This window comes from Sturnira hondurensis, unplaced genomic scaffold, assembly GCF_014824575.4.
Source record: "Sturnira hondurensis isolate 20B ecotype Veracruz unplaced genomic scaffold, ASM1482457v3 Scaffold0016663, whole genome shotgun sequence".
Lineage (NCBI taxonomy): Eukaryota > Metazoa > Chordata > Mammalia > Chiroptera > Phyllostomidae > Sturnira > Sturnira hondurensis.
Window position 1 is genome coordinate 16496949 of NW_028089294.1, and position 25814 is coordinate 16522762.

General features: G+C 43.2%; 1 protein-coding gene across 10 annotated transcripts in view; it reads left to right on the forward strand.

The window, feature by feature from the left end:
- The window catches only part of DTNB (dystrobrevin beta), a 171358-nt gene that overhangs the window by 75422 nt on the left and 70122 nt on the right, over positions 1–25814 (forward strand). For all 10 annotated transcript variants that reach the window (XM_037066792.1, XM_037066793.1, XM_037066786.1 and 7 more), the window contains exon 9: positions 16222–16346. In XM_037066792.1, the coding sequence (XP_036922687.1) occupies positions 16222–16346 (125 nt within the window). The remainder of the gene's footprint in view (positions 1–16221; positions 16347–25814) is intronic.

A 25814-nucleotide genomic window follows, 5' to 3' on the forward strand; every position in this document is an offset into this window, starting at 1 on the left:
GGGAAGACTGTGTGCACATGGAGTGTGTTTAGGATCAAGGGTTCAGTTTCGGAGAGGTGGGATTTGGGTGTCTGTGTATGGAGTTGTTGAGTAGGCCCTGTCTGTGAGTCTAGACTTCAAGGAGGTGTCTGAGATAGAAATACCAATTTGTAAGTCATTGTCATGTAGTTGATATTTAAGGCCACAAGACTGGATGATATCAGTGAGTGAGTGAGTGAGTGAGTGATAGAGAGAAGAGAGAAGAAAAACACAGACCCCTGGAGTTAGCCAACATTGAGAGGCCCCGGAGAGGGGAGGAACCAGCACCCACGAGTTGGAGAGAAAACCGGGAGAGTGTGGTGGTGTGGAAAAAAGTGAGGAGGGTGTTCTGTTGAGGAGGAAGTGACCCACTTTATGTCCGATGCTGCTGATACTGAGTAGGAAGACCAAGGCCCCGCCCTTTGTCTGACAGTGGGAGGATCATGTTGCCTAACGCAGCCCCTGTGGTCGGCAAAAACCTGTTCAGGGTGGGTTCAAAAGGGAAAGGAGAGAGAGGTGGGGACAGCGAGCACAGACACCTTTGCCAGTGAATATCCACTTCTAACCCTTTTTTAATGGTAGTTCTTGTTCGGATGTTAGGAGACCTATTTAATCCCACTTCCCCTTTTCCCACCCATGATTGCAGCCATGAGTTAGGAAGATGGCAGTCTGTGTGAGAAAGTGGTTTTGATTGAGAGAAAAAGCTGGACTTGCTAGTAGCCTCTGAATTGAATACAACCCCCACCCAGTGTGGGTGTTTCCAGCAGGGAGCAGAGCCTTGCTGTTCCTGGGGTGGGGGGATGTATGCTCTGTGGAGTCTGGGCATCCCAGGATCCCAGGAAACTGGACAGGGAGAGGCTGAGCCAGGCATGTTTATTCTCTAAACCCAGCCAGTCTGATTGGGAGAGGAAGTGAGTGAGGGCAGAGGGCGTCCTGGTGAGTCCTACAGAGAAGGTGACACAGTGATCCCACTTCCTTTCCTTCCTTTCTATTAATTATGGTAAAATACACCCTTAACCCGTTCTTGATATGCAAAGAGGCTGGAAATAAACAAGCCTATTCTTATTCTATGCCCGAAGTGCCTTACAGTCAGAACTCTGCTTACTCAGGTCCTCACTGTACCAGGAGAACTTGGGCCGATTCCCACCTGGTTATGCCGTGGCAGGAAGTGTGTGTGTGTGTGTGTGTGTGTGTGTGTGGAGTACACAGACACAGGTTGCTAGGAGAGGGCCTCAGCAGAGGCAGTTACGTAACTCAGCTGCTCCCACCTTTCTTCCCAGCAGATGGCAGACTTCACCTCTACACAAAGTTGCTTATTTTTATTCTTCAAAATCTACTACAAAAGACAGAGTATCTGGATTTATTTAACAACCTCTGTGAACATTATTTCTTCTTTTTTTAAATCAATGTTAATGAGCAATTTGTATATGTCCATAGTAGATGTTTGGGCATTAGTGATGTTAAACCACTTCCTTTAAGGAGTCAGAGCAAAACGCGTTGTAGACCTGGAACAATTAAGATTGTTGACTTACTCTTTTGCCAGAAAACTCTTAGAATAAAATGTCTTTGTGAACTTGGGGTGCGTAGCAGCTTCCTAGACAGGATACTAAATGCACAAGCGACAGATGAAAAACATAAATTGAATTTCATCAAGATTAACAACTTCAGTGCTTCAAAAGATATCATCAAGAAAGTAAAAAGACAACCCACTGAAGAGGAGAAACTATTTGCAAATCATATCTCTGATGGGGGACTTGTATCCCGGCACGATATAGAACTCTCACAACTCAGCGACAACGAAAGACACCAAGTGACCCGATTTAATTGTCAGCAGAGGGGAAGTAGAATGGCGGTTACCCAGAGTGGGGGTGAGGGGCAAAAGAAGGGGAATTATTGCTTAATTGGTATAGAGTTTCAGATTGACAAGATGAAAAAGTTCAGGAGATGTGTTTCACAGTGGTGTGAATAAACTTACTACTAATTGTACATTTAAAAGTGGGGACTTCTGGCCGAGATGGAGGTGTAGGTAGATGCACTTCGTCTCTTGGCACAAGAAGGACAACAACAAATTTCAAAACAAAAAATAAACAGAACTGCAAGAAAATCAAACTGTATGGAAGCCTGACAACTAAGGGATTAAAGAAGAAACGGTCACTCAGGCAGGTAGTAGGGGTGGAGATGAGCAGCCAGGGTGGGCGGGGCAGTAGCTGGAGGAGCAGTGGTCCCACATTTGCCTGCGGATAAACTGGGAGGAACAACTAGGGAGTGAGATGGATCGCACAACCCAGAGCTCCAGCGTGAGCAAAAAAAGCCTCAAACCTCTAACTGAAAAACCTGTGGGAGTTGAGGCAGCAGTGGGAGAAACTCCCAGCCTCACAGGAGAGTTCGCTGTAGAGACCCACAGGGTCCTAGAACGTACACAAAGCCCACCCACCCAGGAATCAGCACCAGCAGGGAGAGGAAGTGGGAATTCACTGTGGGAAGTGGGGGGAGGGACTGAAAGCCGGCAGAGAGCCAAGCAGGCGGCACTGTTCCCTCTCGAACCCCTCCCTCACACACAGCATCACAGTGCTGCAACCCAGTTTACCCTGCCCTGTTGAACACCTAACGCTCTGCCCTTTACATCATAACAGGTGCACTGAGACAAAAAAAAATGTGGTCCAAATGAAAGAACAAGTCAAAGCTCCAGAAATAATACAGCTAATGAAGATATAGCCAACCTGTCAAACCTATCAGATGCACAGTTCAAAACACTGGTAATCAGGGTGCTCACAGAAATGGTTGAATATGGTCGCAAAGTAGAGGAAAAGTGAAGGCTATGAAGAGTGAAATAAAGGAAAATGCACAGGGAACCAACAGTAATGGAAAGGAAACTGGGACTCAAATCAACGGTTTGGAGCAGAAGGAAGAAATAAACATTCAACCAGAGCAGAATGAAGAAACGAGAATTCAACAAAATGAGGAAAGGCTTAGGAACCCCTGGGATAACTTTAAACATTCCAACATCTGAATCAGGGGTGCCAGAAGGAAAAGAAGAAGAAGAGCAAGAAATTGAAACTTATTTGATAAAATAATGAAGGAGAACTTCCCCAATCTGGCAAAGGAAACAGACTTCCAGGAAGTCCAGGAAGCTCAGAAAGTCCCAAAGAAGTTGGACCCGAGGAGGAACACACCAAGGCACATCATAATTACATTAGCCATGATTAAAGATAAGGAGAGAATCTTAAAAGCAGCAAGAGAAAAGGAGACTGTTACCTACAAAGGAGTGCCCATAAGGCTATCAGCTGATTTCTCAAAAGAGACCTTACAGGCAAGAAGGGGCTGGAAAGAAGTATTCCAAGTCATGAAAGGCAAGGACCTACATCCAAGATTGCTCTATCCAGCAAAGCTTTCATTTAGAATGGAAGGGCAGATAAAGTGCTTCTCAGATAAGGTCAAGTTAAAGGAGTTCATCATCACCAAGCCCTTATTATATGAAATGTTAAAGGGACTTATCTAAGAAAAAGAAGATAAAAAACTGTGAATAGTAAAATGACAACAAATTCACAACTATCAATAACCAAACCTAAAAAAACAAAAACAAAAATGAACTAAGCAAACAACCAGAACAAGAACAGATTCACAGAAATGGAGATCACATGGAGGGTTACCAGTGGGGAGGCGGAGGAGGGCAAATGGGGGAAAAGGTTCAAGGAATAAGTAGCATAAATGGCAGCTTCAAAATAGACAGGAGGAGGTTTAGAATAGTATGGGAAATGGAGAAGCCAAAGAGCTTCTATGTACGACCCATGGACATGAGCTAAGGTGGGGGATGCTGGTGGGAGGGGGTGTACGGGGTGCAGGGGGATAAAAGGGAGAAAAAATGGGACAACTGCAATAGCATGATCAATAAAATACATTTAAAAAATAAAAATGGTTATGATGGTAAATTTTATGTCATGTATTTTGTACCATATTTAAAAAGTAAATTAAGTGTGGAAAAATGGGTAAAGGACCTGAGTAGATATTTTCCAAGCAAGATATACAAGTGGCCAATGAGCACATGAAAAGATGCTCAGCATCATTAATCATCAGGGAAATGTCTAATCAAAGCCACGATGTGATGTCATTTCTCACCCACAAGGATGACTAAAGTGAAAAAAGACCGATAGTGATGAGTGCTGATGAGACTGTGAGGAAATAGGAGCCCAAATACACCGCGGCTGGGACTGTAAAATACAAAGAAATGAATATAACAATGGCCTGTGGGTTGTAGGTTGTTTAAAGAGAGAAATAAGGCCGTGAGGGAGGTAAGGGGTTGGTTGAAGGCACCAGGCTCAGTGGAGTAGAGGACCCACTGGGGCTGGGTCATTGTTAAAGGCAGGGCACCGGGACTCAGCTAGAAAGATTGGCGTAGGTAGGAGAGTGGGGGGCTCGAAGTTGTGATCGTAGGTGATGTTCCATGATTGGCAGCAAAATGTTCTGCGGTACGACTGAAGCTGATGGGCAGTGTAGGGTAGGGGAAAGGTGGTTGCAGGAGAGGGGCCGAGTGAAGTCCGGTGTGCAAGTTTCCTTCCTGGGGCTGCCATAAAAAAATACCACAAGCTTGGTGGCTCAGAACAAATTTACTGTCTCACAGCTCTGGGTACCAGAAGTCTGAAAAGATGTCTAGCGCAGCGTCTCTTCGTGTTCGTCAGTGTTCTCTAGAGAAACAGAACCAAGGGGAGACCCGTAAATACGAAGAGATTTATTATAAGGAATTGCCGCACGTGACTGTGGAGGCTGACAGGTCTCAGCATCTGCAGGTTGAGTTGGCAGGTGGAGACCAGGTGAGCTGATGGTGCAGTGTCCGTCGGAGTCTGAAGGCCTTTGAACCTGCAGAACTGATCATGTAGTTTTGGTCCCAAGACCAGCAGGCGTGAGACCCAGGAATCAGTTCAAGTCTGAAGGCAGAAAAAAGCCAGGGCCCCAGTTCAAAGGTAGGCAGGCAGGAGGAATTCTCTCTTACTCAGGGGAGGGTCAGTCTTTTTGTTCTATGCAGGCCTTCAACTGATTGGGTGACGCCCACCTCCATTAGGTAGGGCAATCTGCTTTACTCAGTCTCCTGACTTAGATCTTACACTCATCCAAAAATACCCCATAGAAACACTCTAATAATGTTTGACCAAATATCTGGGTAACCCTTAGCTCAAGCAGGCTGACAATTGAATTAGCCATCACACCATTCTTGACCTTGTCCAGCTTCTGGTCCCTGCTGTCATTCCCAGGCTTGTGGCTGCATCACTCCAATCTCTCTCTGCCTAGTTGGTCCTACTGCCTGTTCCTCTTCTCTGTTCTCTTCTGTGTGTCTGTCTTACGAGGATACATGTGATTGCATTTTGCGCCCACCCAGATAATCAGGAAGAATTTTTGCTCTCAAGGTCCTTAACTTAATTACATTTTTTGCAATAAAAAGTAATGTTAAGTCATTTGCCACATAGGGTAATATTCTCGGGTTCCAGAGATTAGGAGGCGAACATCTCTTTCTGGGGCCACCATTCAACCCACTGTTGCTTATGTATTGGAAAGGTCAACTGTGTGGATGTTGAAGTCCATGAATAGTATGGGAAATGCCGGACAGCACTGTGGAGGGATATTTAGGGTTTGAATCTAAAGATGCGACATTCGAAACCGGGGTTCCAAGGAAAAGGAGAAGGGGTCTGAGAATGGCCGTGAGGCTTTGGGAGGCCACCTCCCCCACTTGGACATGTAGAAGTTTGAGAGGTGTGAGAGAGGAAGCGGCTACCACGGAATGGCTTCAGGGGAAACCCAGCCCTCAGGGAAAGCCCAGTCTCCTCCCAGAGCCAGAAGGTGAAAGCAGCTCTCGGAGAAGACGCTCTCAGCCAGATGAGGAGTTGTGCCGGTGGGGCACTGTGAAGACAAGTGGAAGGCTTTGGAGAGTGGAGGACCAGTGGGGGTGGGGTCGTGTCAGGGATGTGCAGAGCCTCGAGGGAGTGAGGATCCAGCAGGAGTCCTGGATTTCCTGTGAAACAGGCATGGCCTCTGAAAAAAGTTGTGTTGGAACTGGCCCCAGAGGACCTTCAGGGCAGGTCACAGTGCTGCCAACGAGAGGGTGGGTTCGGAGAGAGCTTCTCTGGGAGCACGCAGAGCTCTGGCTTCCTCTCTACTCCTGTTACTGGTGGTGTGAAGGCCTGGGGAGAAGTGCCCCGACCCACCGCTGAACTCACTGCTTCACGGCCAAGGCCTTCCCCCTGAAATTATGGACTTCGCAGGGTCATCCGTGAGATACAGAAGGAATGGGCTAGAGGTGTCCTGACAGCATTTATTAGCATTTTCAGTAGGCTGATGGTGGTGGTTTAGCATGCGAACACTGCCCTCATTCGACTGTGGTATGTGGATGTGCTATTGATTCTTAAACCCATTTACAGCTACAAAAGTGCTGAGTTGGAAGGCAGACCGTGTGCAATGGCCCCTGCTGTTTAAAAACATGGATGCTTACCAAAGGCAGTCGTGGGGTATAGTTTTTATAAGACAACAGGCGTCTTTTTCAACCATATTCTGACTTTTCTTAGAGCAGAGAGATGGCAGGATGATAGGTGATAGGTGATGACAGATGATAGGTGTCCCATCGCAGAGAAATTATGCCTCTCGTGTAGCAGTCGTCACTTGGCCACAGCCCTTTCTCCAGCGTCAGATGTTTTTGAGTGTTACCGGTGGCCGCCGGAGCTGACCTGGAGAATGCGTAACCTCTTTCACGGGTGGGAGGAGCCGCGTTCTCTGTGACTCAGCACTGCGAATTGCTCGTCTGTTTCCATGTTAACTCGAATGCGTCAGCGATGATTACCTGTTTAGCTAGTGCTTTGTGAGTCTGTATACACTTTGTGTATCTATAGATCCAGGTTTAGGGTAGAGCCGTTTCTCTAAATAAATTAATCTATGTGCATTGTATGCTCATTACATTTTATCTCCACTTAGTGACTGAGGAATGTGCAATTATGAAATGCTCCTGTGTGGTGTATTCATTAAACCTTTTGATTACCCACGATAAAGCAGATGGCGTGTTCCCCAGCATTCTCTCCTGGGCCCTTGTCTTGTCTTGTCTTGCAGTGCTTCCCACAGTTCCGGGTTTTACAAGACCCCCCGGACACTGACAAATGTCTGCGATGTTTAATTCCAGCCCAGGCTTCTTGTCTGTGTTGACGCCCATATTCAATGGTCTTAGGGACATTTTCATCAGGAAATCTCACTGACTTTTCTGCAATACATGGTTCTAATAATTTTTCACTTAGTTTTCTTGGACTTCTAGGTAGATAACTATACCATCTGTAGGAAACAACTTAGCCATTTTGCGGTCATTATACCCCTCTCTCTTTTTTTAAACCTCTTTGTGTTGGCAAGAACTTCTAGAGGAGTGCTTCCAAAAATTGCCTGGAGAGAATCATCTGGGCTGCTTCTAAAATATATGAAGTACCAGTCTTCTTCCATGCGAATTACGAATTAGTAGGTCTGGGTCCAGGCAAAGGAATCTGCTTTGTTTTGCTTTGCTTTTAAACAAGTGCTGCAGGAATTTCTTACCTTCAGCCAAGTTTGGGAAACACTGTTTCAGGGCAGGGCCACGGCGCTTGTCTTGGGGTCCTGACTGGTGTGTCTGTATCAGGTGCGATGTTGATCACTGCTGGCCCTGCTCCTGCCTTGACCTGTGGCGGTGTCGGTAACAGGCTGTGGAGTTTGTGTGCCCAGGGTAGTCACACAGTGGTCCGTCTCAGCCAGACAGCACTCTGCCCCGGTACCCTTCAGTAAACACGTCTGGTGCCTGTCACGCTCCAGGCCCCGTGGAGAGCTGCGGGACAAAGACGCGCGTGCCAGGTCGTCTCGATTTTCCAGCCCCCCTGCTCTCTGATCTCCGGCCTTTCCCTGGACTGTGGCTGCCTGGGCTCTGCTGCTTTCTGTTGTAGCTGATTATCAGACCGTTGGCCACACTCCTTTTTCATTCTGCCCTGCTCTGCAGCCTCTTACTTCATTTCAGCCAGAGAACTGTCTGCTCCATGTCCACTAGAAGTGGCTTCTAAACCAGAGAGGATTTGGAACTCACTGAAGTTTCAGCTTGTGTAGCAGCGTTGAAAGCTTTTGCAGTTGCGTCCTTGGTCTGGGCCTTTCGTGTGTGTCTCTCATGCACAGGCACGCTGTATTGAACTAGTTGCAGCTGCTTGTTCCGCCCTGTTTTCCTTTGTGCCTTTGGAGCTGCCTTCCCGCCTCCTTCCCTGTCGTCCCAGCTCTCCCTTGCCCACGTCTCTGTAGCCTCCAGGATTCAGTCGCTGCCTCTTCCCAATCCCCCAGTCCTTCAGTAAAGCTCCCTAATGTTTCCCCAGAAAGGTCTTACAAAGCTGAGGTTAACTCCTTTTTACTTTACTTTGTTGTCACTGTTGCGAGTGGTGCCTTTTTTCCTAGTTTTTTTGAGACATAATTTATATGCAGTGAAATGCACCTACTTTAAAGTATGTAATTTGATGAGTTTTGGCAAATGTATATAGTCATGCAAATGATATCTTTTTTGAATTATGCATCTTAACACTTTGTTGCTGGTGTATGGAAATGCAAATTATTTTGTTATTTTAATGTACTATGTAGTTGTCTTCTTTAACTTGCTCATTGATTCTAGTCATGTCTACTCAGATTCTCTTTGATTTTCTATAGTAATTATACCACCCGCAAACAGTCATAACCTTGTTTCCTCCCTCCCACTCCTTTTACGTTCAAACATTAACCATACTCCCCCCTCTTTTGGTCTTCTAATGCGTCTGGAACCTCCAGCACAACATAAGTAAATAGAAGTAAATTTAGAAGAGTGACATTTAAAAAAGGAGTGAGCCAATAGCAAGAAAGGACCAAGTCAAACTTCTAAAAATAAAATATTAGGGCCAAGCTCAGTGGAGAGGTTGAGTAGCAAATTAGAGATGACTACAGTCGAAATTAGGGAACGGAAAGCAGATCCGAAGGAATCGACCAGGAGAGAGAACGTCGAACACAGACGCAGGGAGGTGGACAATGTGGGAGGCGATCGAAGGGTCCGGAGTGTGGAATGGAAAGATCAACTCAGAATTCTGTGTCCAGCTGATCTATTCAAGAGCAAAGATGAAGTAAACATACATTTTCAGAAAAAGTCGCTGTGCGTCCGCCACCAGTTAAGTAGTCCGTTGCTGAGGAACTAGGAGAGGATATACTTGGGGGAGAAAGTAACTGAAGCAATAAGGAAGAAATGGGCTGTAAGAAGAAATGGTGAGCAGTGGAATTAGTAGATGTGAATACATTTCAATAAGCATCATGTATAAAATAATAATAATAATGTCTAATTTTGATGGGCTTAAAATAAGATGCAGCTAAAGCACTGGCCAACCATGACATGAACAGTTAGTTGAGGCGTGACTGTCAAGTTACAGGATTTTAAGTCACCCGAGATGCTGGGTAGGATCGTGGTCAGTGTTCATATAAAGTAGTTGGAGGAGGGTCCTGTCTTGCCTGAGGATTCAGGAGGCTTCTGCTTCTGCTTCGGCCCCTCAGACGGTGGCTTGATGCTCATGATGATGTGCTCAGAGAGGGCGATTTGAAGTGAGTGGGACAGGAATGGCCTCCATGGCACCAATCCTGATCTCTTCCCATTAGGCCGCTGTGCTCCCAGGTGTCAGGGCCTGTCAGCCTATACCCTGAGCTTTAGAGTACCCTGAGCCATGCAGGGAATTAGCTCGAGGCTGATTGGAAGTACAGTCATCTGAGCTCAGAAGAACTTGCCCCCCAGAGTGTCTCTGTGCCGGGTCCGTGAGTTCCAGCCCTGGCCCAGGAACTCGCGGTGCAGCGGTTCCCGCACAAGTCACCTCCCGCTCCGGCCTTAGAGTCTGCCCCTCTGGTGGGACTCGGTCTCCCCTCCCAGCTCAGCGGAGCTTTCCCTGCATGACCCGCACTGTAGTCCTTGGGGTCCCAGTCTCTGTGTGACTCCTTGCAGGGATGCCGCACTGTCCCAGGCTGTCTCCCCCAGCCAGTCTCTGTGTGCTCTCTCCGGGGCATCGCTCTGCCGAGAGGCTGTGCTGTACCATGAGAAGAGTAAAACGGGCCTGTTCACATGCACTTTCGTTTCCACACTTATAAAACTGTGACCATGAAACTAATTCACAAGACTGTCGGATGGTTAAATGAGCCTGTGTGTGCGTGCAAAGCACCTGTTAGGTGCCTGACACTAGCTAATGTCTTAAGTGTTACGTTTCAGGGGCGAAAAAAAAGAGACCACTAGAAGAGTAGACTCAGACTATAATCACCAAAAAGAGGAAATCAAAATGAATTAAAATGAGAAAAATAAAACCTGAAAAGTGGGTAAGAAAGGAAATAAATAAAAGAAAAAATGAAATAAAATGAAAAATGTTACAATAAGCTATAGAAATAAATAAAAATGTACTAGCAGTCAGTAAATTAAAATGACTACTTGTGCCATATGCCGTGGTTGCGAGTTCAACCTCAGTCAGGGCACACACAAGAACCGAGAAATGAATGTGTAAATGGAACAACAAGTCAGTGTCTTTGTCTCCCTCTCGCTCCGCCTCCTTCTCACCCCTCCTCTTCTCTCGTTCTCTAAAATCAGTTTTTTTTAAAAATCTATAAAGTAACTAGAAATAAATGAGAGATGCATAGATTTAGTATGGACAGGAATTTATAACTATTGAAAGACATTAAGGGAGGTGTAAATGCACAAGGAGATTAATATATGTATAAAGGAATGTTCAGTAAAGATGTCAGTTCTCTCCAAAACTACTTACAGATTTGATCAGTTTGCGTCAAAATCCCAACAGGATTTTTTGTGGTAAACAACACCCTGACTTTAAAATTTGAGCGGTAGTGTAAAGGGTCGAAAGAGAAGAGTGTGAGTTTGGGGCTCGGACACTAACCTCGAAGAGCAGGGGCACCGCGGCGGCAATGACGTCATGCCGCAATGACGTCACGTCACGCTGCAATGACGTCACGTTGCACTGGCGCAGGGGTAGAAGCGGAATACCTACCTCGTAGAGAGAGAACGGCTAGCTGCTAAATGATCTGAGGCAGTTGATGCTCTGTAAGGAATGAAGTCGGGTTCTGTCTTCATACCTACCAAGCAAATTAGTTCTAAGTAGATTGAAACTTATATATAAAAGTTGAAAACTATAAAACTTTAGAAGACGAAGTGGAAGACTACCTTTCTGACCTCAGAGAGGGAAATGTTTTTCAAGTTACAAAATATAAAGGAAGAGAGTACTAAATTGGGACTGACGTTATGTTTGAAGATGACTGTATAAAGAACAAATAGAGTGAAAAACAGTCCTTGTAGTTAAGGAGTTGTTCGCAAGTCATAGCTTCCATAGGATTAACACCCAGAAAATATAAAGAACTTTTATAGATGAAAAAGAGAAAGACAACCAGGTGAAATACTAAGCAAGATATAGGAACAGAGATTTCACAGATGAAGAAACATGAGTGGCCCATAAACACGGGACAAGATACTCAGTCTTTTCAGTACTTTTCAGGGAGTTACAATGAAAACCACGATACTGTTTATCACCCCCCAGACTGACAAATGATAAAAATGTCTGACAACACCAAGGACTGGCCAGAACGCGGAGAGTCAGGGAGTTTCTCACAGCCAAGGGGAGTAGAGATCAGTGCGGCCACTCTGTTAAAGCAAGTCGGCAGTGCCGGAGAAAGCTGAGTGGGCGTAACTCCTGGCCCCGTAATTTCGCTCTTAGGACCTTCTCACCTATGGCCAGCAGGAGTCGTGGACGAGGAAGTTCATGGCAGCCCTGTGAGTGAGGGGAAAAAACAGAAGCAACCCAAATGTTCACCAGCAGTGGATTGAATGTATAAATTATGATGTAATTAAGGAACGAAGTACAATCAAACATTGGAAAAAGTGAATAAATTACAGTTAATTACGTTGGTATGGGTGAATCGTAACAATTTCGAGTGAAAGAAGCAAGTTGCAGAGAAAATATGTAACGTGTTAAATGAATCATGTAACTTATGCATAATTGTGAAAAATAAAATATAGGAAATGATTAATACAAAGCCCAGGATGCTGGTTCCAGGAGAGCAGCCGGTGTGGTGGGAGGGGCTGTACTGGGTGAGGGCCCACGGCTGCAGACTGACCGGAGTGCGCTGCTTCTTGGGAAGTGTAGTGGTAGATGGGGACATGCTTTATAACTTCATACACAGTTGATACACATTTTATACACAATCCGATATTTTTTAAAGATTTTTTTTATTTATGTATGTATCTTTAGAGGGGAAGGAGAGAGGGAGAGAAACATCAATGTATGGTTGCCTTTTGAGCGTCCCCTGCTGGGAGTTGGCCTGCAGGGAACCGGCCTGCAACCCAGGCATGTGCTCTGACTGGGAATTGAACCACGATCCTCTGGTTTGCAGGCCTGTGCTCAATACACTGAGCTACACCAGCCAGGGCCAATTCAATATATTTTTAATTGTACACATATAAGAGGGGGACCCTGAAACCCCCAGAATTTATTATAAAAATTGTGTATTTATTCTTACATGTTTAAATTTCATTCACCTTCAAAGTACTCTTTTTTAAAAAATATTTTGATTATTTATTTTTAGAGAGAGGGGAAGAGAGGGAGAAAGAGAGGGGAAGAAACAAGGATGTGTGAGAGATAAATTGATTGGTTGCTTCTTGCACGCCCCCCGCTGGGGACCTGGCCTGCAACCCAGGTGTGTGCCCTGACTGGGAATCGAACCAGAATCTTTTTGATTTGCAGACCAGTACTCAGTCCCCTGAGGCACACCAACCAGGGTTCAAAGTCCTCTCTATTGGGTTCAATACACCTATGGAGACTTTTTTCCACTACTCAAAATAGTGTTCAAATTTGTATATTTTGATGCCTTTTAGTGCTTCTGCTATTTTTTATTTCACCTCTTCTATATCAGCAAAAGGTTTCCCCCTGAGGACTCTTTTCATTCAGGGGAACAAAAAAAGTCGATCAGGGTGAGATTGGGTGAATAGGGAGGCTGGGGCATGGGAGTTATACTTTTTTTATCAAAAACTGCCAAACATTTGGCTCAGTGAGGGCAGGTGTGCTCGTAAATCACCCGTAATGAAATGGGCACATGCGTTGAAAGTCTTCAAAAAAAAACTCACTGAAGCTGAAGGCAGCCTCTCACAACAATGCCAGCTGGTGTACTGATACAGACGGGTTCCTAGAACACTCCCTAGCTGGGGAATCCTATACTACAAGGGCCCGCCGCCCTCCAGAAGGTAATTCTGTTATGCAGGAGGGGGGGGCCCATTGTTTATTTTAAAATTTTAAGAGATAGTAGGAAATATTTTGAAATTAGATGTATTAGGGTATTAAAAATTCACAAAGGTTGAAAGTCATCCCCTAAAAGTGTTTGGAGGAGACTCAATTTTCTAGGTTAAGGCCTCCCCGTATTTCAGTTTCAGAGTTTGAGTGAGGGCGGAGGGACGGAGACCGAAGGGAGCATCGCTGGCGTAGTAGTGCGCACAAAGTAGGGGGGACCCTGGTCCCTGGACCCGACTGCTTCTCCTCCTCCCTCGCTCCCTTCTTCACGTCCATGAATGTTCAGTGACCGCTCAGTCCTGAGCACTGTCCCTGGACCAAGTAGCCAGAAGGTAAAGCCCCGTCTTGGTGCTTACAGTAGTTTTCGAACCTTGGTCGGTACAGGCTTTGTTACTCCGCCTCCTCACTGACTCCGCGGTGAGAGCCACTTCAGGTCCGTGTCATAATCCAGTCTTTGAGATTTGTTAAGGAAATCTTTTATGTAGGTATTTTAAAAACCTCAGTGAATGCCATCTTTGAAGTTTTCAGTGTAGTGTCGTTTCTGGTTTGGTGCTAGTCCATTGTTTATATTCTAATTCCCATATTTTTGATTTTCTAATTTTTTCTCTCTTGATGAACTCTAGTTGTTTGTAATTCACTTTGATGTATTGATTTTATCATTCTATCTATATTTTTGAGACTCAAAATTGTATCTAATCTTAAACCTTGTCTTAAAGCAGTATTTTCAAAGCACAACATGCATACTGCTGGAGAGCGTTAAGAGGGGCAGAAGGAAACGTTTTTTTACTTAACAGTCATGTAGTTATTTTAATGTTTATTGTAAAATATACATATGGAACCTGTGATTTCATGGCTGCTGTTACTCAGGGTGCAGCTAAGATAAACCATCTCCCATAAACTGCATGAGCTAATGGCCCAGGTGGCTCCCAGATAGAGCAAAACGTCATGAGATGAATACATGGAGTACAGATGTGGGGTTCAGCTGTAAAGGTGAACTTAGATATTCTCTGATGTCCTCTGATTGTCTCCTACTCCTATCATAATTCTCAAAAAATAAAGCACATGTGGTTTGTCAGGGGGAAAGCAGTCTACAGAATTCTTCTAGGCAAATGATCTGTTCACATAACATATTCTGTGATAGGACAGGTTCTGGGAGTACACGAGTATGGGAAGTGCAGATCCCAGCCTCGCGGAGCACCGGTCTTGCAGAGATAGGCGAGCGCACCAGTGGGTTTACGGATGTGGTTCGGGGTAGTGTTGAACGGTGGGCGCTGACTTAGGGAGCAGTGAGGAGAGTCTTCACGGAAGAAGGGAGCCGGCACGCAGTCCCGGGAGCTGAGCAGAACATTCGCAGAGAACCAGACTTGAGGGGGGCAGACCCCAGAACGGCAGGGGCTGAGATGCAGAGAGCTTGGGAGAACAGGTGGTGTTGGGTCAGCTTGAGCAGGCGCTGGTCGTTTGCCCTCGAGTGAGGTGAAAGGCGAGGGGAGAGGAGCTGAGGGTGAAAGCTGTGGGATGTGGTGGCATTCACGAAGCTCTAATTCTGCGGGTGCCGGCCAGCCTTTGAAGGGCTTTGGGCAGAAGACTGATGTGTCTGGGGGAGCACAGACGACGGACGGACCGAGGGAGGAAAAACCAGCATCACGTTACAGTTAGTCACGGGGCAGAGGGACCAGGACAGCCACTGGGGGAAGTTCAGAATCTCTGCTTTGTTTCGTTTCGTGTTATTTTCAGAAACCTGGATTACACTTAGACTCTTCTGAGAATTTAATGGGTCAAAGGGGATAGTGCTAGGTGCTTTGGAGTCAATATATGAAGTTTCTGAAGGAACTGGTATTACTCCATCTTTACTTTAAATAAGGTATTAACTAGCTTTGCCTATATGGTCTTAAGGCTAATCGAATTTTGCTTATTTTGTGTTAAAATGTATATAAGCGGTGCATAAAGGTAAACGGAGAGCGTGGTATCAATGAGGTACACAGCTGCGAGCAGTGAGGCGGTACGTACGGTAACAGACTGCAGAGGCAAGGGGATGCTTAAACTTCTTTGCAGTTAATGTCCTGCCAAGGAAATCTCAGACGACGGTGTTATTTAGAGGGAATTGGGTGGACAACAAAGTCAGTATCCTGGAGCTTCCTTTAAATCATGAGTGTTCTGCCGAATTGGGGCGTATGTTTACTTTGGTGCATATTTACTATTAAACACTAAACCTGATAGTCTTTGGGTTTCATGTGTGTTGTTCTGCCTTCCAAAGAAATGCATCAGTGCGCCAACCTATTTTTGTACCTCAGCATATCATAATTTAGAGTGGCGTGTCTGCTGCTGACCGCCCGTGTCTGGGAGTGCTCATTGGTTTCTGTGTACATAGCCAGCCCCTTAACACCAAATTCTCTGCCTCCCATTTATTTTGGGAATGTTCTCCTAATGGGCACGTTTTGGCATGTGGCTTAGTCAGCTAATTGGCTAACATTCTAAAGCCACGAGCTCTCAGTACTTCAGCCCCACACAAATTGTTGACTCCAATTAGGGAATGAACTCTAAAATCTTTAAAAAGGAAAGAGATCCAGAAGCGTTAAAGGGGGGAATTTATGCAAAGGGTACACAGGGATGTCCAAAAGGGAAGTTGACTGCCCTTTGGACAGGGCACAGGCATATTACTGCCTTGGTGATATGACCGCACAGAGTGACGGGGAAGGAAGCCCGGAACGCAGGGCCACAAGCGGCCCGGGCACAGGCGCGGGTGCCTTTCCGCGGAGCCCGTGAACTTGGGTTGTGATGGAGTGTCGTGTACTTGGAAAGCTGTGTTCTCCAGCTCTCATCACCATTTCTTTTGAAGTTCTTTTTCATGCTTTTGAAGATATAATTCCTTACTTCCTTATTTTCTACTTTGACACAGAAATCCCCTGCAAAGAAGCTGAGCCATGCAATTAGTAAATCTTTGGGGTGCGTACCCACCAGAGAACCCCCGCATCCTGTTTTTCCTGAGCAACCAGAGAAACCACTTGACCTTGCAAATATAGTGTAAGTATACACCTGGATGTGGATGTCGATTAGACTGACCTGGAGACCTTGCTCAATTCTTTTGGATCCAAACCACTTAACGTGAACATTTAACCTTCTGGTTTGGGGAAACTTAGATTTCAAGGTCTCATCTCTTTAAATCACTGTGAATGTCTGTGTCGATACCTAGCTCCTGAGTCCTGAAGGCTAGTGGCACATTACAGTCTCCAAAAGAAGCACTGGCGCGTTGAAGGGTGATTGCTGTGCTGGACTTAGCCAAGTTGCCTTTTGTCGTTGGTGTGCTCTTCCCCTAAAACAGTGGTAGCGGTTGCTTCTTCTCTGTAACAGTAATGCCTATAGGTTTTGAAAATTCGTTTAGACAGCATGGAAGTGAATACCAACCTGATTTGCTCTTTCTGTACTGAGAGAAAATTAGGAAACATAAGGTTATATTTTATAAACAGAGCTAGTGAGATATATGTATTTAATTGAACATTCATGCTAGAAAGCTGAAGGGACCAAAAGAGTTAGAGAAATAGAGGAAAAGTAAGGAGGAGGAGCAGCAAAGATAGATACTATTCTGATCTCCTCTTCTCTCTGAATTAAATGCTGGTACTAAGTTTAGTCTGCTGGATAAAGTTGGCAGTATTTGATCATTAGTCTATATCAGGTGTTAGAAAATTTTTCTGTTGGAGTAGACATTTTCTTTCCCTATGTGATGGTAGAATAATACAAGCGTGTGGTTTGAAGGTTCAGTAATACAGAACTTAAAGTGAAACCCAACACATCCTTCCACACTTCATTGTGTTTTGTTTGGCTTTTGGATCTGCTAGTGGTTACCTCCATATCTCTAAACAGTACATTTACAGCACCATTTCTTGACTTAATCAGTTTTGGACATTGTGGACTCCCTTCTGGGGCATAAGGAATCAACCCATCCCAGTTTTTCATAATTATGAGGTCTGTCTGGAACAAGTCCAGCCATTGTTAATACAACGAGAACAGTTTGCAAGACACCGGTGTAACCTGGCAGCCAAGGAGAGTGGACTGGAATGTGCATGTGTGAACAATGACGACGTCACTGTACTAGTCAGTGGGGGTGGTAGACGCAGTTGAGTGAGCATGTGTACTGTGTGGCCATTGCATTCAAAATGACTGAGTAGAACAACGAATCTGCCTCAAATTTTGTGTTAAGCTTGATCCTCCACGGAAACCATTCAGATGATTCAGAGGCTTTGGGGGATGATGCCATGAGTGCAGTGTAAACAAAAGTGTGGCACAAATGCTTCAAAGACGGTCGAGAATCTATTGACAGTGATCCACATTCTGGAAGGCCTGCCACAAGCAGGACACCTGAGAATGTCGATCACATATGGGCTGCAATCAACAAAGATCGGCGACTGACAGTGTGAGAACTAGAAGTTGATCTGGGGATTCCACAAACTACTGAGTCTGAGATTTTGACTCAGGACCTTGGCATGAAACGTGTCGTGGCAAAATTCGTTCTGCAGCTTCTGCTACCAGAGCAGAAGGAACATGGTGTTGAGGTTGCTAATGACATGATTCAAACTGCTACCAATGAACCAGATTTTCTCAAAAGGTCATAACTTTGAAAGGGGCTGAGCTGTCACTGACCTGTGTCACTGACCTGTGACCAATGTTTCTTGTATCTTGTATCTTCTTCAATCAGTGTCTCTGTTTTTCATAGTACGTGGCTGGATACTTTCTGGACAGACCTCGTATATCACCGTTTTTTACATTGGTCAACTTTGTCATTTAAAATGATGTTCTTAAACCACTATTTCTTCTAGGTTTCCTTGACTTTTGTATAAAGTGAGGCAATTAGTACCTTCCTTCTATTCCCTCTGTCTCCTTGCACCTCCCACTCGTGTCATTGGTGCCTTCACTTTTGTGTTGTCAAAACTGGTGGTATTTCTGTTCCCTCTTACGCAGGGTTAAATCTAAAAGTTACAAACCAAATAACAGCATTTGCAGTAACAAGGACTTACTACAAAGTCCAGTGGTGTGCTGTGATTCTGTATGCTGCTTCTTATAGTTCCAAGTTCATGAGCCCTGTGAACTCTATCCAAGTTTGGTGGGAACTTCTTTCTCATACGACACTGACTGCTCAAACCCATGCCTGTTGACTTTACAGTTGCATTGACTTTCTGACTTGTGTTTTCTTCCGTTTCCCATCACTTTTGTCTTCTTACTAGAGGAGAGAAAATGCTTTTTTACCCACTATGTTCCATACTGAATTTTACCTGTTGTGTGTAATCCATTTCGGGGGTTAAATTTGTGAAAATTCTCCCTTTTAGGTTAGTGTTTTTAATGTTTCTTTTTTTTTTTCCTTAAAAAGAAAGTCCTTGTCACCCTGACAGGTGTGGCTTAGTTGATTGGGCTTTGTTCCATGAAGCTAACGGTCGCTGGTTCGATTCCTGGTCAGTGCACCTGCCTGGGCTGTGGGTTTGGTCCCGGTTGGGGTGCGTATGAGAGGCAGCCAATCGATGTCGCTCTCTCGCATTGATGTTTCTCTCCCTCTCTTCTCCCTCCCTTCCTCTCTCTCTAAAAAATAGATAAATGAATGAAATATTTTTTAAAAGGTCCTCGTGTATCCCAACATTGTAGAGATTTTTTTCTTTCTCTCCTTTATTCCTTTATAAGTTTTGAGAATTCCCCTTTCACATATGTCTTGAATTCATCGGAAGTAGATTTTTGCGTATAGTGTGATACAGAATGTGTAATTCTCTTTCTTTTTTCTTTGCTTTTGAAGAATAACTTGTCTCAGAGCCATTTATTAGATGATTGATTATTTCTCCAACGACCTATGATGCTACTACTGCCACAAACGAAGTTTCTAAATACACACAGTTTTGTGTCAGGGCTCTTTCTTCTGTCCCTCTGTTGAAGTGGTTTCTCCCTATGCCAGTACCCTGATTACTATATGGGATTAAGTAATCTTTTTAGAAGAAGTCTTATCTGTTCTTTGCTCTTTCATATAAAGTTTAGAATCAGCTTATTGACTTCCTCACTAATTGAGTTCCTCATTAGTGAATTCAAAATTTTGTTGGATTTTTATCAGGTCTTCACTGAATCTGAAGATCAAATTGGGGAGATTGACATCTTTACAGTATTAAATCTTTCAGCCCAGGAATGTTTTATGTCTTTCCATTTATTTAAATATGCTCTTATACCTTTCAGTAAAGCTTTCTAATTTTCCACAGAAGGGTCTTACATAAGTTAGATTCTTATGTACTTTACATTTGTTGTTGCTGTTGCAAGTAATGCCTTTTTTCCTACAGTTTAGAAATATAGTTTACATGCAAAAAACCCACCCACTTTAAGTGTACAATTTGCTGAGTTTTGACAAATGTCTATAATTGTGCAAATAGTATCTTCTTTGAATTATGCACCGTAACAGTTCGTTGCTGGTGTGTGGAGATGTAAATGGGTTTGGGGTTTTAATCCACTGTATAGTCATCTTGCTATATTAACATGCTCATTGATTCTGGAAATTTGTATTCAGGGTCTTTGGGATTTTCTGTAAATAATACATTACCTGCACAGAGTGACACCTTTGTCTCCTATCTCCCACTCATTACACTTTTAAGCATTAATCATACTTTTTTTTCTTTCGGTCTTATAATCCTGGCTAGAACCTCTAGTGCAATATTGAATAGAAGTGGTTTAACAGGCATTCTTGTGTTATCACTAATCCCAAAGAGAATGCTTTCAGCATTCATTTAGGATGTCATTTGATGCAGTCTTTGAATAAACTGTGTATCAGGTAGAAGAGGTTTCCTTTTATGACTAGTTTGCTAGACTGCTTTCTTTTTGTCCTGAACGGATGCCAAATTTTCTTAAAGACTCTGTCTGCATTCATTGAGATGATCATGTAAGTTTCTTTATTCTATTAATGTTGTGAATTACATTTTTTAAAACAATCCTGGAATAAATGTAAATTGACTCTCCTTTTAATACACTGCTAGGTTTCACTTGCTGATATTTCATTTAGCTTTTGCCTACGTTTATGATTTAAATTGTTCTGTAATTTTTCCTTTTTTGTGTCTTTAGGACAAAGTTTGCCTAGTTTGCTTACTTCAACAAGTTGAGCAACATTCTCTTTTTATATTTTTTAGAAGAGCCTGTATAAGATTGAAATTATGTGCCCCTTAGCCTTCTGTGTGGGAAAGTTTTTAATGGTTAATTCCATTTTTAAAAATGATTATAAGACTTTTATTTTTTTATTTTTTAGTCACTTTGGAACATTTTATATTTGTAGGAATTTGTCAGTTTCTTCTAAATTTTCAGTTATTGGCACAAAGTTGTAATATTTTGTGTATACTATGTATGCTACTATCCCCCTTTTTATTCCTAATTTCATGTGTTTATGGATTTTCTCTTTGTTTATTTTAAAAATATTGCCATAGGTTTGTATAACCTATTGGATTTTCAGAGGACCAACTTTTGTTTTTTATAATTCTTTTATTGTATGTAATTGTATTTTTAAGTTTCACTTCCACCCTTACCTTCGTTATTTTTGCTCTAGTTTTTTTGAGTTTCTTTTGCTACTCTAAGTTCTTGAAAGACCTGGTAGCTTACTCATTTCAAGTTTTTCCCCCTAATATAAGCATTTAAAGCCTATTAATTTCTATAAGTACTACCTGAGTGGTGTTCCAGGGAACATTATATAATATTTTTGTTTAGCCCTAAATATATGCTAAGTTCTGTTAAGATTTCTTCTTTGAGATGTATACTTTCTTAATTTCAAAACATATGGGCATTTTCTAGTTCCTTTTTGTGATTAATTTTTAGTTTAATTCATTTTGGTCCACATTATTCAGTTCTCTTCAGATTTGTTGGTATGTATTTATTATCTAACATAGAATCCAGTTTCTGTCCTGGCCCTGGTAAATTTGGAGATAATGTGTGTCCTATGCTAGTTGGGTGCGGAATTCATAGTGAAGGACTAACTGTTTGTCCATGGGGTCCGGTTTGTTAGTCATGTTGCTCAAACCTTCTGTATAGCCTTACTTACTTCTTCCAAATAATCACTTCTCTAGGAAATGGAAAATTAATTTTCTTGTAGTACCTCTCTTTATTCCTGATAATTCTGTTTGTTCTCAAGTCTATTTTATCTGCCAGTAATGTCTTTTAATATCTTCTGCTAGGTATGTGCCAGATATTGCTTTGCCATTCTTTTATTTTCAGCCTTTCTGTGTCCTTGGGTTTTTAGTCTGTTTCTTGTAAATTGCAAGCTGGATTTTTTTCCTTTTAATGAAATTTATTTTTCAATTACAGTTTATTATTGGAATAATTAACCTTTTGTCAAACTTGCTGCCAAACTTTTCTTTTTTTTAAGGTTTATTTATTTATTTTTAGAGGGGAAGGGAAGGAGAGAGGGAGAGAAATATCAATGTATGGTTCCTTCTCATGGGTCCCCTGCTGGGAACTGGCCTGCAACCCAGGCATGTGCCCTGACTGGGAATCAAACTGCGATCGTGTGATTTGCAGGCCCATGCTCAATCCACTGAGCTACACTAGCCAGGGCGCTGCCAAACTTTTCTGAATTAGTAAATGTCTCAACTGTTTTTCCTGGTCAAGTTTTTAGTTTAAAGATCAAATTTGTTATTTTTTTTCATCATGGTTTATGGCTCCCCTTTCATATTTAAGATAATGTTCTCACATCGACATTATAAAAATACCTCTGTCTATAAAAAATTTTCCATTTCTGGATTTCTTTTATTATCAGATGAGATAGAATTTAAGTTTATTTTTTTCAATGTGGATAGCCATTTGTTTCAATTCTATTATTTTCCTGATTATTTTGTTGCAGTTTTAATAAGACTTCTTTTAGCAACTGATACTTACTTTGAAGCTCTGAGAATCTCATAAATTACATATTTGCCCTCTATATGTAATTTTCTAAAAAGATGTCTTTGCCTTGTGGTCTGTCTTTATCTTATCGGCAGGTTAGGGAAGGCATTTGTGAAGAATAAATAACATTTACAGTGAAGCTTAAAAGATGAATAGGGATTAGGCCAGTGGAAGGCAGTGGGAGGAGCATTCCCAGCAGGGGGGCACTAGGACGGAGGGCGAGGATTTTGGGCATTATCTCAAACGGAAGGGTTTGGCTAGGAGAGGGACCAGTTGAATTTTGTTCAAGGAAAGTCACTGCCTACTGTGTGGGAATAGGAGTTCACAACGGTGAAAAAGAAGAGCCGGCCAGGATTCCTTTTTCCCTTGGCCCGGTGAGAGATGACGGTGGTTTGAACTGTCTCAGAGGTACCCTGCCCAGAAATTGCATACCCAGAAATAAAAACCTCAGTAGCAATTTGGGTCAGGAATTGAAACTCAAAGTACACTGTAGTGTTAATTGCTTCCATTTCAGTTTTGACATAGAGTAGAGATTCATTCAGAGCCTCACAAATGTGAGATTCCAGAGTTGTTGGTATTAATGGAGCATGCACGCCTAGTGTTCCACGCCCTTTGCTCACCTCCTGCTTAACCCTAAGCAGCCTTTGCAGTGTAAGTATCATTAGCCTGTAACATGAGGAAACAGCATCGGTGGGACTGAATGATGGTTCCCAAGATCACACAGCTACAGTGCAGGGAAGCTGGGACTAGAATCTAGGGCTCGCAACCCACGTGCCACGTTCTTTCCATTGCACCTCAGTTGCCTAAAATGCTGACCCAGGGAAAATTGTTATTATCAAAACATACAATAATGGAACATTGTTCAAACGCCATGGTTGGTTTTAGAATCAAGAGAGGACATTGAGTGACTGTAATTTGGATGGTTGAAAAATAGAAGAGCAGCAGTGTGAAATGATAGAGGAAAAACCAGATTAAAGATTCAGGGATGTAAAAAAAAAATCAAGAGCCGTGAGTTTGCTTTTCTATAAAACTGATGGTGGTAAAACTTACCTTAGCCCTGGCCAGGGTGACCCAGTTGGAGCATTGTCCTGTCAGCAAAGAGTTGTGGGTTTGATTCCTGGTCAGGGCACATGCCTGGGTTGTGGGTTGGTCCAAGTCTGGGCTCTACAATCCCTGCTTCGGGCCAGGACTGGGAGGCAAACAGTTGATGCTTCTCCATTTCCTTTCCTCTCTCCCTCTCTAAAAGGCAATAAAAAAATGTCCTTGGTTGAGGACAAATAAATAAAACTTATCTTAATTACCTCAGGATATTGTTTAAAGATAATGTATCTGAAAGTGCTTTAAGAGGTTACGATGCCATAAATACTGTGCTATAAACTTCTAAAATCTTTTCTTCAGAATAAAGTAAATCCTAGCACAAAAATGTGAACTCTGCAAAGGCTGGGACTCCGTCTTGTTTGTACTGAGTTCCCAGTGCCTGGCCTGTTGCATGGTAGGCACTTAAAATACTTTGAGTGAATGAATGACATGAAACATGATTTATATAAACAGTCAAACAGCCCTCCCACCCTCCCTTTTATGTCCCTTCTCTTCAGAAAGTGATGTCATGTACCTACAGTACCTAAAGCCTCCACTAGAGGTCAGGCATAATTCCTTGATTGGTTTGTTGTGTTTTTTTCCTGGTGAACTGAGAATATTAAGTAAACAAGGTTGGTCAAGTAATTCTCAGACAAAACCAACTCGCCTATTATCAACACTCTAGCAACTTTTCCTACTTCTGAGCCTCTGAGAAAAATTAGTTGTTTCTTTGTGTCAAAATTTTTAGAAAACACCCAGCTCTCAATGTCTCTGAGAGACCTTCTGTTTCCAATTTCATTTTGCTGTCACTTAAGGTGTAATTGTCTAACCACATAGTCCTTATACATAATTTATTCAATTAGTGGTTAATTACCATTACATTTGTTTATGTTATTATTATCTTTAAGACTTTTTTGTTTTTTTTATAATTTTCTATTGTATTTTTCCTTTTTTAATTGTATTTTGTTGATGACACTATTACAGTTTTCCCAGTTCTTCCCCTTTCATCCACCCCCCTGTACAGGCCAACCCTCCACATCCCCCCTTAGTTCATGGCTTGTACATGTAAGTTATTTTTTCTGTAGTTTTCTCTTTCCTATACCATTTTTGACCTCTCCCCATCTATTTGATACCTACTAGTTATGCTTCTCTTCTTCCCTGTACCTCCCCCCCCACCCCCGTTCCTTCCTTCGCCTCCCCACTGAAAACCCTCCATGTGATGTCCATTTCTCTGATTCTATTTCTGTTGTAGTTGTTTGCTTAGTTTTTATTTTCATTGTTTTTCTTTCTTTTATTTTTTAAGGTTCATTTGTTGATAGGTGTGAATTTGGTGTCATTTTACTGTTCATATTTTTGATCTTCCTTTTCTTAGATAAGCCCATTCTTAACATTTCATATAATAAGGGCTTGGTGATGATGAACTCCTTTAACTTGACCTTATCTGGGAAGCGCTTTATCTGCCCATTCTAAATGATAGCTTTGCTGGATAGAGTCATCTTGGATATAGATCCTTGCCTTTCATGGCTTCAAATACTTCTTTCCAGTCCCTTCTTGCCTGTAAGGTTTCTTTTGATAAATCAGCTGATAGCTTTATGAGCACTCTTTTGTAGGTAACTGTCTCCTTCCCTCTTGCTGCTTTTAAGATTGTCTCTTTGTTTTTAATCTTGGGGAATGTAATTATGATGTGCCTTGGTGTGTTCCTCTTTGGGTCCAACTTCTTTGGGACTCTGAGCTTCCTGGATTCCTGAAAGTCTATTTCCTTTGCCAGACTGGGGAAGTTTTCCTTTATTATTTTTTCAAATAAGTTTTCAATTTCTTGCTGTTGTTCTTTTCCTCTTGACGCCGCTATGATTCGGATTTTGGAACATTTCAGGCTGTCCCAGAGATTCCTCAGCCTCTCTTCATTATTTTGGATTCTTGTTTTTTCATTCTATTCCGGTTGGATGTTATTTCTTCCTTCTGTTCCACATCGTTGCTTTGAGTTCTGGTTTCCTTCTTGTCACTGTTGGTTCCCTGAATATTTTGCTGTTTCATTTTGGGTATCCTTCATTTGTTCTTTCATTTTTCGACCCAGCTCAGTCAGTTCTAGGCTTTAAATTCTCTATCAGATAGGTTGGCTGTGCCGGGCTTAGCTCTCTTTCTGAGGTTTGGCACTGTTCTTTCATTTTGGCCCCATTTCATTGCTGGGGGGCGGTGTGCCATGTAAGTCGTAAGGAGGCAGGGCCTTAGGTATTCACGAGGCAGGGCAGAATTCCTTGCTGTGCTGCGGGGCTGCCTGTGGGGGAGGGGCCAGTGAGGGAACTGTGCAGCTCGCCCGCTCGTCTCCAGCGCCCTTTTCAACAAACTCTCGTGTGAGACCGGGAGTTTCTCCCATGGGGTAACTGCCATAGTCCACAGCCCCCTCCGAGTCTCAGTTTCCCCTTAAGTCAGCCCCTCCCACACAGCCTGCCCCCTTGCTGCAGCCGTCCCTGCCTGCACGGTCCGCCTCACCATGGTTTCTCTCCGTCCACCGCCTTGCCTGTCTGGTTTTTCTGG